Source organism: Ochlerotatus camptorhynchus, unplaced genomic scaffold, assembly GCF_037179485.1.
Source record: "Ochlerotatus camptorhynchus isolate MF236.1 unplaced genomic scaffold, CSIRO-AGI_Acam_v1.1 ptg000062l, whole genome shotgun sequence".
NCBI classification, from domain to species: domain Eukaryota; kingdom Metazoa; phylum Arthropoda; class Insecta; order Diptera; family Culicidae; genus Ochlerotatus; species Ochlerotatus camptorhynchus.
This window is the reverse complement of record NW_027040552.1, coordinates 5,249,932-5,267,086: the sequence shown is the minus strand read 5'-3', so window position 1 is coordinate 5,267,086 and position 17,155 is coordinate 5,249,932. Positions and strand designations below refer to the sequence as shown.

Below are 17,155 nucleotides of genomic sequence, written 5' to 3'. Positions count from 1 at the left end.
TGATACCAATAAGCTCTAAACAAAGTTTTTGAACAAATATGGGCTAAACTAGCATTTGCAAAAAAAAGTCCAACCATCATCATTTTTTAGGTCCAACCAAGATCAGTATAGGTCCAACCAACATCATAATTCTTTGCCGAATAAAAACGTTTTATAAAATCATTTGTTCATAATATTGAACTTTTTATGTTATTATAAGAAACAAGAAAGGTAGATCTTTCCCCTAATCACACATTTTTCATAATTATATGTTGAATTCATAAAAAAAATACGACATGAATGTTGACGTCGTGTGAAACCGGCCTAAATAGGTCCAACCATCATCAGTTACCCTACCAGTTTTTCCAACTTTTCGCAAAAATAAGGAACAAATCCATCTACTGGTTTTACAAGTTTCTCTACACTACATCGATCAGTTGAAACCCATTGTTCAAAACATATTTCAGACATACTCTGTTCCTCGAATTTTTCTGAAAAAACTTCTTTCAAAATCTGAGAGACCTGGACAACGTTCGCATTCGCGGAGATAACAATGTTTAGTTCTGGATGATGAGCTGCATAATATTTCTTCAAAATAATGGTGGAAATCTTTTTCGAATGAATATTTTCTAAGACAATGAAGCATTAAATTAATATTTTCATGGATGGTACAAACACAAATATTGTGAGAACCTGAACTACCAAGTAATTTGCAATGCTTTGGTTTAAGTGCTGCAAATGAACTAAATCCAATGCTATTTTTACTAACTTCTTGAAATTTAATAAAAGCTTCTCGCAATGTACAAACTAAAAGTCGCTTTTGAATATGAATCTTCTTACCTTCCTTCTTCACTGAAACGTAATCGTTTAGTCCTGGCGTGGCTCTGCTTATCTGGTCGCTTTCGAAGAACTGCAATACCCCGTTTTTAATTTCGGGATCCAAACCGTGGCCTAACCTTTCGTTGAGCTTGCAATACAATGTATTTATTCGTTTCAATCTCGTCCATTACCGTTTGCGTTGACCAAGATTTCGGAAAAATCGTCAGAATCCTTATTTGATCGTCTCTCGATGAACCTGGATCAGCAAATCTCTCCTTCAGTTGTCCGATCATCTCATTGTGTTCCGCAGCTTTCAATATTAGTTGCTCCAGGTCATCTTCTTCCGCTTGAAAACCGAAGATGCGTTTCTTAATGCCATTGGTAATGTCCATATACTTTCTCCGGGGATAGTTAACATTCTGGATTTTTTTGTCGATATTGGTGATACGTTGATACCAGCTATGCCTTTGTTGAATAGCGCAATATTATGCGTCCTGGAAAATTGGTGCTCTCGACTATCCTGAGATGATGCTGTTGTTATTGACGTAGTTGATGGTATTTCTTCGAGGCCATGTCGAGATGTAGATGGGTACGGCTCCGCGATGTTCATGACTGACGGTTACACTTCTAGTTCCAGATTTTCAGCACATGGTTCGATTCTATTTAAATTCAAGCGACACGTATCACAGATTGATAGAGATGTATCCAAATTAAACTTCAACTCTAGGAACTTATGTTTTTCAATCAAATTTTCGGATAATTTACGAAGCTTTGACGAACACCGTTTATTAGGAAACGGCTTGCAACACTCGACCTTCTTGAATTCCATATTCAAATTATACTTGTTCACTCAAAAAGATTTTTTTAGTGATGTCTGTTTTCAAAAGGATGGTCATGCTTATATACAAACGTAGGTACCATTTGGATATTCAGGTATAAATATTGTTTTGGTATTGAAGCTACTCTTACAGAGAAGCTCTTTTTTTCATGAAAAATACCATGTAATGTACCTAAAATAATGAGATGGATAGGTACTGCAATTGGTACTTGTTAGCATTCCGCTAACAACCCAATTTCATTACTTCAACTTAAATAGGATGAAACTACGCTTGATAATGAAAATAAGTGCAACTTAACTTGTGTTGGTTTCTATATTTAAAATAATAGTGTTTTCATTTCCCCTGTAAATTCTAAACGGGTTGTCTGATCGTTCAATCGTCAAAAGACAAATTGAAGGTAAATATATGTGTATCTTGCTAAACTTATCAATGCTGATGGAGAATCACGATTAACTTATGGCTTATTTTCTACAAATAAATTGATTTTGATGAAAGTAAATTTGAAATATCTCAAAAACGGTTATATTTAGGAAGTTTATCGATATGAGTACTATCGTTTGAAATGATTTTAATAATCATATACTAACATCAAACTGAACATTTTGCCGTAAATAATGAAATTTTCAAAAATGCCTCAAAAGTTGGTCTTAAAAAACTTTTTTATTGAAAGTTTGTCCATCCTAGAGTTGTTTTCAAAACTTCTGCTTTCTATTCAAATTTTTGTAAAAAAAAAAATATAAAAAAATCAAAAATACGTTTTTTTGTTATTTGAATTTTGAGGTTTATTTTTATTTATTTTTTTTTTGTTAAAAAAACGAAAAAAAATTTCGTGTGTATTTTTTTTTATAAAGCCGTATTAGTTTCCTACAACTCCTTCATAGTAAATTTTTTTCTACAACCAACTGTTTTCGAACTACATTTTTTTTAAAGTTTGTGTGCAAAAACACATAGGCCCTTTTCAAAAATTACCCTTGAGTCAAAAGGGTCTCCTCTCCTGCGGAAAATACTTGGTCTATCATACTGAAAATATGGGCAAAGTATCATCCAAATCGAAGATGGTCGAGCACGATTTCAGGTTTTTTCAGCTCATTCTGGATGGAATCCCTCTATTGTTAATATGCTATTTTTTTTACATCTTCGTTTTTCAAGATGTTTTTTCTTTAAAATAACTTTATTCTCATCAATGCATCAATGAGCAGCAATAGAGATTACTAAAATCATCAAATTGTCTCGGCTGGGAGCAATGATCAACATAACAAATAACTATTTTTTCAGAGTTCGTTGGAAATGCTAACATGAAGCTTTAGTGTGATAATTTTTTAGCTAGAGAATAATCTTTAGAAGAGAGTAGGTGGATTGTTCAGTTAGAGTACGGCAGTATAAAAATTGAATAGAAGTTGAAAATGAGCGAAGGGCCAAATGCGACAGTACAAAGTCAAACGCACACCTTTTTGCCTAACCCGTGACTTCAAATCTCCGCGTGCATCGTACGGGTTAGAAAATAGACCACAATATTAGTTTCGATAATTTTAGTAATTCTTTCACTTTACTGATGAAGAAATTTATGAGGATTTTTGACAGATTCATTTTTCAACGATGAATTTGAGCAAGATCGGACGATATTGATGCATCGCTTTTTAGTGCGCATAGCAAGCATCAAAGGCAAATGGCAGAAGTGCTGATGCCAAATGGCTTTTATTGTAGTTTTAATAAGGATTTAAAATGGTTCACAATGTATTCGTCATAAAAGCTTTTTACAGCAAGTTATTCTTGAAATGTCTCGATAATACACGCTTTAGAACCTTCTTGAGGGTGGGCCAACTAGACAGATTCTAGTCTTAATGAGGTTTTGGTGGATGTAATAAAGCCAAAACTATCTTGACCAGGGTTTTATGAATATTGTTTTATAGTAGAAGCCTTGTAGTACTGCATAAAGCGTTAAATGTTACTTGGGTGTGTGGACGGGAAAGAAGTGAAGAAGGAGAGTGAGGTGCAGAACCATCTAAGTAAAATTCCCTTCTAGATAAACACCTTCTCGATCGTCAATAACCGCCATCATAATGTCCCATTATGTCCAGAGGACCCCATAGTTTACCGCTAGAGGATTATCTACGGCGTGGTGAGACCCCATAGTGTCCGTATTTTGCATACGGTGCAGTTAGACCCCGAGCATTAGACTGATGCAAAATTTGCCTTTTTCGCTCCACAGTGCTTAAATGGTTTCAAATTGGGTCCTGATTAGCCTCCCAAAGTTACAACTCATTTGGTTAGAAACAGACTTCGCACAAGCCATTTGAAGTTTACATGTAAATTACTATGAAAAATCTCAACTTTTTGTTCATTGCCTTCCAGTCTTTTTCCATATTGAGCTACGAAACAGTTCAATAGCTTTTCTTAAAGAAAATAGCTACAACTTTGCTGAAGATCGTTGCTATGTAAAACGAGACAGGAAAAAGTTATTAATTATTTAAGAGATTGGTAAACTTATGACAAGATCAAGCAGCTGCTCTGTAGGCAACACTGTATTTTGCAGTGTGACATAGTAGCCATGATTTTTGTGTCTTATGCAACGCCCCAGAAACACAAATGTTGCCTGCTGAGCAGTTGATTGAGCATGATCATAAGACATCAGCGCATTGAACCATTGATAACTTTCGATCCTTGCATTTAATAAAAAAAAGTGGTCTTCGGCAAAGTAGCTGTAGCTGGAAAAATTTCCTACAAGTACAGTTGAAAGCTTTTGAAGCAGACCGATATGGTGAATTATTAGATAGACATGTATGTATGTATGTATGTAAGGTAGCCACCATCCCTTCGAAGATCTTGTCTTGTATGCAGCTCCACTTAATAGCAAGATCAATTTGAGCTACCGATCTGAATTCACAATATCGCTGTATGAAGGGCCAAAAACGGTGGGGTGGACCCGTAAGCAGAGACACTTACGCGAAATCCACGGGAATTTAAGAATCTCCTTCCAACGATACGATCCAACAAATCGAATAACGCAATTCGCAATACTTATTAAGCTTCCTACAGGATGGTTTGTTAAGAAGGGCGCGTCAATCTCACTGAAACTGTTGGAGTAGAATTCACACCATCACAATCGAATCGGTAGGATAAAGAAAATGATAGTGTTTATTCCCTCCTAGACTCCGGTTGTCATACCACTCCAATCGTCCAGTTTCAGGTCAAATGATACCCTGATGCTCCCTCCCAACCCAGTATTTATTTATATATATAGTAAACATATGTAATGGAGAAATGAAATATATCAGAACATTAAAATACGTAATAATGAAAATACATTTATATGGATAAAAAAACTGGTATTCCGCAATGAAAATAATAATTATTTTACATACAATATGATGCAGCTCTATGTCTCCTCAGCTCCCAATAAGGAAGATGTAACCCTGAAATTCCCAACAAAAGACACAGAAAAGGAGATTTTGTTAGTAAGTTGGGTTCGTTGGATCAGGATTCACCTTGATAAGTGATGCGACCATGGTTTTAAATGAATCAGTGTTATCATGCATTATACTTGGATTTGCCCGAATCCAAAACCAAATGGTGTATCATTGGGCCTTATTACGGGTGTCACTACACGGTGATAAGAAAGTGATACTCAGAATAAGAGCCGTGATTACCGTACAAATCAAATGGGAATCACTTCACCGTGACGACAAGTGACAACTTTTCATCGTGATGTGACATCCGTAATAAGCCCCCTTATAATATAAATCTGAAGACGTTCCATCATCGAAATGCTGAAAATGAACTTAGAGCATGAGCATGAGCAAAATTGATCGCCCGCGACTGCCAACACCAAGGAGCTGAAAACCAATTCAAACAAATCAAATCAACAGACAAAACCAGGGTGAAAGATGTAAGAGTGAATCATTACAGTATAAATCTAGTGATGTTCCGTCATCAAAGAGCTGGAAGAAAACTCAAATAATTTAAATCAATAGATCCAGTCTGAATGAAGGCTGCAAAAAGAGAATAATTATACAGCAATGACCCCATTTTGTCAGCTAGCAAAGTATGCGTATCTTAAACATTCATCTTGAAGGAGGAAGGTATGAAATTACAATTATGTGGAATTATTGAAAAATAACAGTCTGATGCGCGGAGAGATTGACAGGATCGGGTCATAACTGTAATGTGAATATTAGGAAGATTTATCATCATCAAACTATTCTTGAATTGACCTGGAAGAATGCTTGTGAATAATTGTTATACAGATAAATTAAATTGATAAACTAAATGGTTCAAACAACAACTCCAGACTGTAAAAAAGCTGAAAATAGGGAATCTTTACAATGTGGATACCCGGCGGTCTTCTACTCAGTAAGCAAAAGCGGCAGCCACCAGGCTAGTCGATCTGCTCAATTTAAATATTGAAACCTTATTTTATGAAGTTCTTAAGAATACCAATTGAAACACAATGTAAACAAATAAAAGTTAAGAGTCTCATCCGAATCAAATGATTCCAAACGATACGCATTCATAGAAATTAAGTTTAAATAGACAAAAGTAGAAAAATGGAACAATCTCACCAAATCAGTCCAACTGAATCCCTTGCAAGCAGCTATGTCACGCTTGGTGTAGTAGCTCCGATCATAGACCCGCCCTACGGGGATCAATCCTCTGGTCGAATGTAGTCGATTGCTCCATGACGCGAACACGAAGCGACCGCTCACAAAATCATACAACGCGTAAACAACTGAAATCAAAAACTATCACACGCGACGCCACAAATTTCTGTACCGGGAGCACAAGCGAAGAAAAAAAACAAACAACGCAGATAGCGACACTTCTTCTGATGCCTGCAAACATGATGCATCACGTTTTCTTTTTCGATTCCAAAACTTCTCGGAAAGCGAGAAAACCAACAATCACACACGTATAACCGTCCGGGAGGCAGAGTGCCAGCGCTAATCTGGCAAAATCAGCGAACGCACGCACAAAACAGAAATAAACTTATACACAACCGTATCCGAACAGGTTCGAAGCTGAACTCGATGGTGAATTATTAGATAGACATGAACAAAAATTTTGGTTTTACCATAGTAATTCCCATACAAACTTCAAATGGTTTGTGCCATCTCAGTTTCTCACCAAATGGGTTCAAATTTTGAGAGGTTAGTCAAGATCCGATTTGGAATCGTTTAAGTATTGTGGAGCGAAAACTTCAAATTTTGCATCACTCTACCGAGCATCTTCCGATACCAAGGTATCCGGAATGCTCATCAAATGGCCCATCGACCGTTAAACGCCACGAGGATAGCGAAGAGAGAGAGAGAGAGAGAGAGAAAGAGATAGATAGAAGAGCCGTCGCGGAAAGTACTACAGTACGCGACCGGCTTGAGAACTAAGTCGAGGGTTCAAAGTCAAAGGCAAGGTTTCCGAATCAGATTGAAGTTAGATTCATTATTTCAGAAAACTTAAAAAAGCAACACTCTTGGGTCATTCGTGACTTGTCCGGGAGTGAGATTTGAACTCGTGATTTTGGCGTGGAAGGTATGGATGTTAACCACTACGCCGGGGTCGGCCCCAAAGAAAAATCTAAAATAATATGTTTCTTACAAATGTTCAAGTTAATTATAAAGATGATTATTGAAAAACACATTTGTTCTGTAGTGGGTTGGAATATATTTATCGTTGCAAGGAGATTCTTCTTGCTCCCGTGGATCACGTGGAAGTGTTTCTGCTTACGGATATACCATCCGTTTTTGGCCCTTCATGCAATGGTGAATTGAATACATTCAGGTATCGTACTTGATCAAGTCATACGAGGTGGACAGAGTCCACTGTCTAATAGTTGTGCCCTACAACAATGAGTGGTATCCTTTACATACATATATACAAGTCATAAACTGGCCACTACTCTACAGGGAACATGCCCGGAAGTGGCGAAGGTGATCCTGGGTACTTTATTAGATTACCATTGATCTTGTTTTTGAAATCTCATGTGATTGGATGTTTCGCTTGATGGGTTTGCAACCTCCAGAACTGGTTGATAGATTTCAAAAGTATTCAATTCATTTGGCGCTAGTTGAGTCCGGTGCAGCGGTTCCTGAGACTAGAGATGAACTAGCCTAAGGCTAAAAATCTCTTAAATAAAGAATTAAAAAAAAAGCGGTTCCTGAGAGCATATTTACTTAGTTACTCTCATGCACACACACATACATTTTCCTATATCATCGATTGGGAGACTCGGCGTTCGGTTTTCCAAGCGGTATGTACATACCCTACTTTGCAAGAAAACAATAGAAAAAATCCTGCAGAACAGAAGCATCCGATGAAATTCCTATCACATAATCCGGATGATCCCTGCTTGATCTCAAGTAGCACCAGTAACATATTTTTATAAGAGAGAAATAGAGAAATGTTACACAATGACTACATAAAAGTAACCATGAAATAGATGCAGTTACATATCAACTCAACATGAAGTTAAGCAAAGATATTTAATGAACAAGATATCCCACTAATCAATTCCTCGAACAAGGCAATGGATACACCACCCTTATGTAATTGCAGTACCATTTAGTGAGTGCACATTTAAGCTGTTGGGAGTCCCCCGTCAACTTCATCATCAGGGCTCAGTTAATGACAAGTGTCAGTAAGACAGATGCCAGCCGAGGGAAGAAGATGATCGATGTCATCATCATTATATTTCGATAGCAAAATTCTCACTTTGTTATGATTGCATCGATTTTCAATCATTACCACGTTATACGCCACAGAAACGCTTGAGAAAACAAGCACACATCCAAGCTGGGCTTGTAATATGGTTTGCTTTCGAGTAAACGAGTTTTCATTATCACCACCGGTATCAGTAATATGCATTGTTTACAATAGCAGATACATACGTCCCTTCGAAAAAGTAATCGAAAAATGATGATTTGTGAATATGTTGCTCAACATAATCTTTATAAGCATCAGTGAATTCAAACACATAAAGTAATCAACGATACAGACAAAACGTTTGCTACGACTACCATGACAAACTCGCTCTGTAACATATAGCGAATTCGTTTATTATCGGGGTTAACACCAGTTCCAACCCAGTGCGAAACCGAACTTTTTGTCAGTGTGAACCTCAACCTGAGCTAGGTTTTAAAAACAAACGAGCAAACTGACGTTTGTCAGAAAACAAGCAGACCCAATCTTGATACCCGATCCTGGTTGGAACTGAATAATAAACGAATTCGCTAATAGCTCGATCGGAGTGGTAGAAGGATAATGATATATTGGTTGCCTGCTTTGTTGCAATATACACCGATGAAGACATAGCTTGATCTGAATCGAGAAAAGCCATAACAAAAAAAAAATCCCATTTAAACACGTGTATCATCTTCGGCTTTACTTCGTGAAGCAGCTTGCCAACAATTTGCTCGTTTCCTTCTACCGCCCCGAGTGAGTTGTGTCGCACGGGCTGCTTGTCATGAAAAAAAGGAAGAAGATTATATCATTAGTGCTTTCCACTTCTGATAAAGCGTTATCATTCGGTTCGTTGATCGCTTGTCATTTTGTCATTTGGAGATATTTTTGATATTTTAATAAGCATAGAAGCACAGACAAACAGACATAACACATTGAATAATTCTCACTGTAAAACATCGTCGCTAAAACATTACCGCCATCCGTTGAGTACACTGTGGTGGGTAGTACGCTGAACAGATGGCGGTAGTGTGTAAACGTCAAACGCAAGGGAATTGACTATGTGCGCCACATGTGGCGGTACTACCAACTATGATACTTTCAAATTGTCCGTTAAATGCTTGTTCTATAAACAACTTGCGAGTGTTATGTCTGTTTGTCTGTGATAGAAGTATACTTTTAAAAACGCAACGTATCGAAATCATTGCTAAACAAACGTAATAAAATATGCCGTCTTTCTTGGCCACCGCTCCACGCATTCTATTCAAAAATTACGTTGGAATAATGATTACTTTTCTATTTTATAAAGAAGGTATTTGTCAACGCCAGCAAAATCGCAAACTGAAGCTGCCAAAGCTGAGTGATGACGATGAGTGATGACACCGCTTCGTGTTTTGATTTGCACTGTACCCTCCGCTCAGTGGTGAGGATTCGTACATGCATAGATGTTGGTGTGTGTGTTTTCTCCCAACGCTGCAGTTCAACGTTGTATCGTCACAAACCTATTGGCGCTGTTATCTGTCTCTATAAATTCCAAAGAGTGAAGGGGGTCTGAGTTAAGTCATGACTTTCTAAGTAACAGGTAATGTGACACAACGGTCATTGGTAACTTCATAGTCAGATTGTCACGATGTTGAGATAAAATGTAACTTATCTGGTCTCAATGATGACACAGTGTAATCTTTTTGTGTCGATCTAGTGTTATCAATTGATTGAACTGTTCCCTCGTTCAAATCCGCCAAAAATTTAAAAACAGGAACTGCACCCGGAGCTGCTAACAGTTTTCCGCTATCCGATGCCACGTATACATCGAAACCGTAATTGAAATGTAGCTGAAATATAATAAATCATCTTAAAATCGACTTTCATCTAAACGGCAATTCATTTATCAATATGGTATATTAATTACGCAACATAATCGAGAGTTTTCCGTCACGCTTTGGCCGGAAGAAAACCGATAGAATTGAAACCATTTTTCTCTGACGACGCTGTCATTGGGAAAGCAGAAGAAACTGACTTTTGTCACATTTTATTCGGGGTATTTTACAGAAGGATACCGTGGCTCCCTTACACGCTAACTCCATTAATGTGTAAAATTTACTCATTTCGAAGAAAAGTGGCTTAACTCATGAAATGAGTAAAACCGACTTTACTCATTAATTAGTATTCGACTAGTACGTCATGCAATGGGTATTTTTTACACTGAATGTTTTTTTTTTTTCAAATGAATAAAAAGTACCCATTTTTTGCCATTAGGGTTTTTTTAAATGAATAAATAGTACCCCTTTTAATCGCTCCATTATTAACAATAATAAATACGACAGAGGTCAACTTAAGATCAACGAAACTTTTTCTTCATTAAGGCCTGTATAGAGATCGAAGCGAAGCGAAAATCTCATACAAAATACTACATTTTTCACCTGCGTGACAAACGCAATTGGCAAATATTTCGCTTCGCTTTGAACTGTAAACAGATACGATAAAGCGAAATCTAATTTTGTGGATCGTATCTTTTTCGCTTACCTTTAATTTTTTTTCGCGAAAAGAGCAGCAGCTAAGCGAAAAGTTGACGTTTCGAGAAAGAGCGTATCTGTCAGATTTTCACTTCACCGGAGGTGTAAACTGATCGATTTCGTTTCACATGAACTGTAAACTGCGAAAAAAGGAAACTGGAAAATGTTCCACAAACATTTTTTCACAACCTTTTTCGCTAGCGAAATTTCATGATTTTTCACGTGCTTCAAATTTCGTTTCGCTTCGATCTGCATACTAGGCTTTAGAATAAAGAAACATTAGAACATTAAACACTCCAAAGCATTAAATACAAGTCAACCGCTTGTGCTGAGATGGTTCCACAGTCCAAATATCATCGCCTGCTGCGGAAATAGAAGGGATTTTTTGGAAAACTCGTGCGTCCTACTTTTCCCTGCACTTGCTCTACTTCGGCTTTGGCTTACTGGTGCACATCGGCTCGAAATCCGGCAAAATTATCTTGTAGAGCTTTGCAGGGGTGACACATTAGGAATAGGATTGCCTGTAACGATCACAGAGCATTCGGAAACAGGACAAGCGAATTCTGTAAAATATCGTATACCAACATCAGATAAATAAATTTTAACGAAAAATATTCGTTCCTTCCAGTTTTTTGGATTGAATGTTACCCTTCCGCACTGTGCTTTTATCTCGCTTCTGCGTTTCGAAAATGGCGTCAGTTTTGCAATGAATCACTAATGATAATTTCTAACCCATTTTAACTACAAGAAGCAAATTTAAAAAATCATCCAAAATTTAGCCTGGTACGTCGAGCCCAAGGCTGAAAGCCTCTTTAATAAAGTTAAATAATAATAATAATAAGCCTGGTACGCAGCTGAAAAGTAATGACGTTTTTACGTGCTACGGGATAGGACACGGAATGCTAAAGAAATTTCTTTTCCTTAGCATTTCTTGACCCAGTACGCAGTTCAAAAGAAATCGGTAAAGGAAAGATCGATTACATTAGTATCGTGATCGATATGAAGGTGGCGCATTCTGAATGCAATTTCATTTTCCTTGCGGAATAATGGTCTGACCAATTATTCCGTTAGGTAATTTTAACTTTTGTTGTAAAAATGATGTTTTGGATGCATTTTAACAACATAAAAATTGATAATTGTTGATTTTAAAATTAGACGACACCTACCTATGAACTCAAAATTTAGCAAAAGACACCTCCCTATAGCTGTCAAATTTACTTTTGGGAATATTCCTCAAAATTACTTTTCCGTTTTCTTTTCAGCTGCGTACCAGGCTTTACCCGCTTATAATTTTTTTTTAAATACCTTTTTTTTACAGTTCGGAATGAATTCAATAAATTGAGTACACAATACTCATTTAATCGGTACTCCCAAGTTAGCGTGTAGCTCAGTAGGTAAAGCCGCAGCTACAAAGCGAGACCATGCTGGAGGTGGCTGGGATATATTCCCGGTCCGGTTTAGGAATTTTTCGTTTTGGGAAATTTCTCGACTTTCCTGGACATAGAGCATGATTGCACTTGTCACACAATTATACTAATGCAAAAATGGTACAGGCATCACAATTAATAAGTGTGGAAGTGCATCTAGAACACTTAGTTGAGAGCACGCAATAAACTAATATGCGATAAGCAATAAGCTTGAAATGCGAAGAAGAAGAAGAAGAAGATCTGTGCATTTCAATGGATTTTTTTTTTTCAAATAATGACTACCGATACAGTCAAAAAAATATTTGTTACGATAACGTCACGAAACAGACGGCCGTCGCTCAACTTAGAAGTCACTCGAAGTAAACACAAAATTGCGTTTTGCCAAATTTTGCAGGCAAAATAACTTAGTTGGCCGTGCAACCAGATTTACTTTTATTCTCTCCGAGCGTCTCTTATAAAACATCGTCTCTGGGTCCTTAGTTTAGGTCAAACATCATTCCCAAGCAGTAAACATTTCTTAGCCTATTCAAACGAAGAAAGTTGGAACTTGGAACAGACGGTGAAAAATAGATGCGAATGCAAAAAGGAAGTAAAACGAACAAAAACATACACCCCGATTATGGGTTTGCCTTTTTTTTTCTCATTCTGCCTACTATCCCCTTCTGCTCCGATGTTGCTGCCAGGGCTGGGCCGGCTCATGCATGCACGTCATACGACCGGCCGTACGACCAGCCGGTCCAGTCACACTGATCGCCAATTTGCAGATTATACCTACTGATGCTAGTAACGTTTCATATTCTTAATAACTCCGGCAAGTCCACACGCGACGAACCCGCTCAAAGCCAGCCCATCTGGGAGAAATGCGAAGAGACAAGTCTGCGGTGATGACTGACTCGATGATGATTGCGGTGGCGCTCGTGGCGGGTAATGATGATGGCTGGCAGATCATAAGCGAACACGGCTTGAAGGGGCTTCGCTTCGAGACTGAGATTGGTCCATACATTCTCATTAAAGTGTAAAAGGCACATATTATAAAAACAGGAACTAAGTCTATAGACGAGAGCCGAGTCAAAGGAGAGGTATCGTTCGGTGGAAATTGGATGCTGTGGGTCAGTTACTCCGCGGCCAAAGTCAAGTTCAAACGCATCATGTAGCAGGGGAAGAACTGAGTAGTGAATTTCGAGCAGATTTTCCAATTGTGATACAGAATTGAAGCTGTGATTAAGCATCCAGTTGGTGAATGTTGTGATAAAACTATTAGTGATTTGTGTATCGGTACTAATCTTCTCATCGAAAATGATCCATTTCCGGTAATGATCACATCCTGTCTTAAGTGACCTACTTATTCAAAAAGAGATTTCGAAGCAAAATACAGCTTTAGGGTCGATTTGTGGCACGCAAAATTTGCTGAGAAAAAAAGAAATCAGTGCTCGTTGGTTTGAAATGCTAAAAAAGAGACATACGAGTAGAAATCATACGGTGATCAGTTGAACAAAGCAGAATGTGCGGCGCAAGTATGACTGATGGCAGTTATCCTGTTGTTTGCGATGACCGACTTACCGTGACGACGGCGACGACGATGATAAAGACGATGGGATGTGGTACCGTTTACTGCCCTCGTCAAATGAAAAATGAAGCTATCCTGGATAAATATCTTTATATTTTATGTGAAAGTGCATTGCAATCATATTTCAAAATCCGCGAAGGTATCAGTTTTTACTGCTACAATGGCCGTTACAATAGAACGATAATGATTAACGCTTGTACCAGCTGTTATGGATGTATTACACGTCATTTTAATCCCAGTCATGCGCGCACCACATGACTGCGTTGGGAGTAGTATAAACATTACGGTGTCATCTTAAATTTGCCAAACCGACCATACACACTGTAGTGCAAAATTGATCGGAGAAAAATAGTATTTTACAAAGAGTGTAAATAAACAGGAAACTTTAACATATTTCCAATGATTTTCTGTTCATGTTAGTTCGTGCGCATCAGAGCTTACCATGTACGCTTAAAAACTATAAATGATTACCCTATAAAAATAAGAAAAAAGAACATGAACATGCTCAAATTCAAGGTGCTGAGTTGTTCGGACAAGAGTTATAAATTCAATATAGCAGATGAATACTTCAAAATTGTAATGAAATCAAAACATGTTATAATCACATGTTTTACTAGTATGTTAAAAAAGGTAACAAAGTAAGCGTTTGACACATAAAACCTGTCAATTTTACATTCTAAGAGACACAATCAGTGATTTAATTATTGCGAAGTGTGTGAGTGAGTGAGTGAAAATTTATACAAACGGTGATTGCGACTCTCAGGAAGCAAATTGACAGGTTACATGTGTCAAACGCATACTTCCCAACCTTTTCTTGTACCTATATTATAAGTAAAAAATACTATCATAACATCTAATGATTTCATAATTCCCCAAAAAAATTATATCCGAAATAAGTATTTGCAACCTGGAGTGAAAGGTAAAAGAGATAATGTTGAAGGAAGACTAAAACGGCATTTTGGAAGGCAATATCATCAAATATACCATAAAAATTATATTATTAGTAACTTTGTGCTCATGCACGATAATTTATTTATTTATTTATTTATTTCGTTAAGCATAGTAGACTACATACAATGTTTACAATGTTTTACTTACATGCTATGCATTACAGTACTTTCCCGATTTTGTCAGCCCTATCTGAAATTTCAGGCTGACAAAAACGGGAAATTTTCTTTTTCAATATTTTAACCATCAAAATGATTTTAAAATCTATTTTAACCATTATTTATCCTCTATTAATGGAATTACTGATAAATGTTTACTATACTTTTTTTCCCCTCTGTTCGGGACCTTACACCACTGCGACCAGTAATTTGATCTATTGTAGTATATCTCGTGCCCTTAATTTAGTGCATGTCGTATTACTCCATCACTGTTGAGAAATGATAAAGTATTCGATTTTTTTACAGTTTGTCATTCTTGTATTTATCGCAAGGATACGACTCTAATTGAAAGGTTCCGCTATTTATACCATTCGGAGTGTTGGAACACCCTTCAAAAGCGCGCCCCTTTGTCAGTCAAAATTGGATTCCTTAGCAACAAAATTAAGAAATGACACCGATAATGACCATGCATCAGAACCCTAGTCTTATCCACTTCAAACTAGGGAATAACGAATAGAAGATTAGTAATCACAGAGATAAAGGGGCTTATTACGGATGTCACTTCACGGTGAAAACTTGTCACTTGTCGTCACGGTGAAGTGATCCCCATTTGATTTGTACGGCAATCAAGGCTCCTATTCCGAATATCACTTCCTTATCACCGTAATAAGGCCCAAAGACTAACTAACTCATTGTTTTCTTGTTTCAAGATCATCCTTGGTCCATGTAACCCGAGGACTTATTACTATCAACAAGGCATAAAAGTAACAAGGACTAAAATGTGTTCCTTTGATTACTGAAAAATCCTGTTCCCCTAGTTTGAAGTAGTCAAGACTATGAATCGGTGGTAGATCTTACACGTTTCGAAAAGTTTGCGTACGGTTTGTTGAGCCGGTACGTAATGAACGGTTTCCTTAAATTCAGCTTGGTTTTCAGCGCTGCAACCAAGGCTGAACCTCCATATCTCAGTATCAACGTAGATACACTAGCCAGGAGCCGTCTCTTGCTAATGCTTGGTCCCAAGATGTACGGTATGATTCTGGTTACCGCGTTGATGGCCTTCGTCGCCTTCTAGTAGACGTATTCTATTGAAGCCAAACGGTCGTCAACCGTCACTCCCAGACATTTCAACACGCAGATTTAGTTTATGGCGAGCTCCCCAGCGGTGATTTCTGACCGGTTCAGCGCTTTAAAGCTACTGATCAAATACCACTTCGCTTTTGTTGTGAGCTATCTGCAGCTTCGCTCCATGCATCCAGTTTCCAATCATGTCAACCGCCTCGGTCGCCAACATTTTTATCTATTCCAGCGTGCTCACTCTCCGTGTATTTCGTCAGCCTGTTTAGGATGATCCTCTTCAAGAGTTTTCTGAGTGTATACAGCAGGTACTGCTACGAGTTGCTTGTTGGTGACTTCGTCGTTATCTCCCTCTCCGTCTCCGTACGATGTAGGTGGCCAGGTCGTTGGATCGTGCTTCGAGAAAAGTCCTTCCACGATGAGTTTCAAGTTCTCTTAGCACATTTCAGCGGGCATGACTTCACCATCACGACACGGTGTGCGTTGTTGGCAGCAGCGTCTCGACCCATCTCCTTGAAACAGTTTGACTTGCTCTGCTTTATCTCTCGTTCATGTGTGGCCCTGGCCGCTCGGTACATTCTTCTACGTTCCATTCTGTCTGCTTCTGTTCTTGCTCTCTGAATACGTCTTCTGGCTCTGAGACAACTAGCGTGGAGGGTGCTAATTGCCTCGTTGCACCAGTAAGCTGGAGGCCGTCTGTTATTTAGTTCCAATTTTCTCGGCATGGTCGTGTCACATGCTCTCCCTAACGATTCTGTCAACTCGTCTTCCACTTCAGGTCGCAAGTTCTCGTCCTCTGCACTGCCACTGGATTCCGTTGGTCGATGCCATATCAGATTGCCTGATGTTCAATATGGGTATATCCTTCGCACACTCTCCAATTCAATTTTTCCACCAGCGACGGACTGCAGTCCACATAAAGTGACGTCCATCTCTGCGAAAAGTGCTGGTGGTGCCTTTATTGAACAGTCTAGTTTGCAGCTTTGCCAGAGCTTCCAGCAGAATGTGCCCTCTTGCGTTGGTACATCTGTTTCCCCACTCCGCTGCCTAAGCATTGAAGTCTCCTCCGATGACTACCGGTCTTCGTCCGGTCAGCTCTCCGGTAAGTCCAACCAGCGTCTCGTGAAACTGCTCCATCGTCCATCGGGTACGTAGCAAC

The 17,155-nt window shown here is 38.3% G+C and overlaps 1 protein-coding gene across 2 annotated transcripts in view; it reads left to right on the top strand.

The window, feature by feature from the left end:
- The window catches only part of LOC135717641 (uncharacterized), a 162,089-nt gene that overhangs the window by 21,721 nt on the left and 123,213 nt on the right, over positions 1-17,155 (top strand). The window contains exon 1 of one of the 2 annotated variants that reach the window (XM_065239783.1): positions 13,528-13,556. The exons of the other annotated variant lie outside the window; for it this stretch is intronic. Within the exon in view, the coding sequence (XP_065095855.1) occupies positions 13,543-13,556 (14 nt within the window). The 5' untranslated portion in view covers positions 13,528-13,542. Of the gene's footprint in view, positions 1-13,527; positions 13,557-17,155 lie in introns of those variants that run through there. 2 annotated transcript variants of the gene reach the window in all.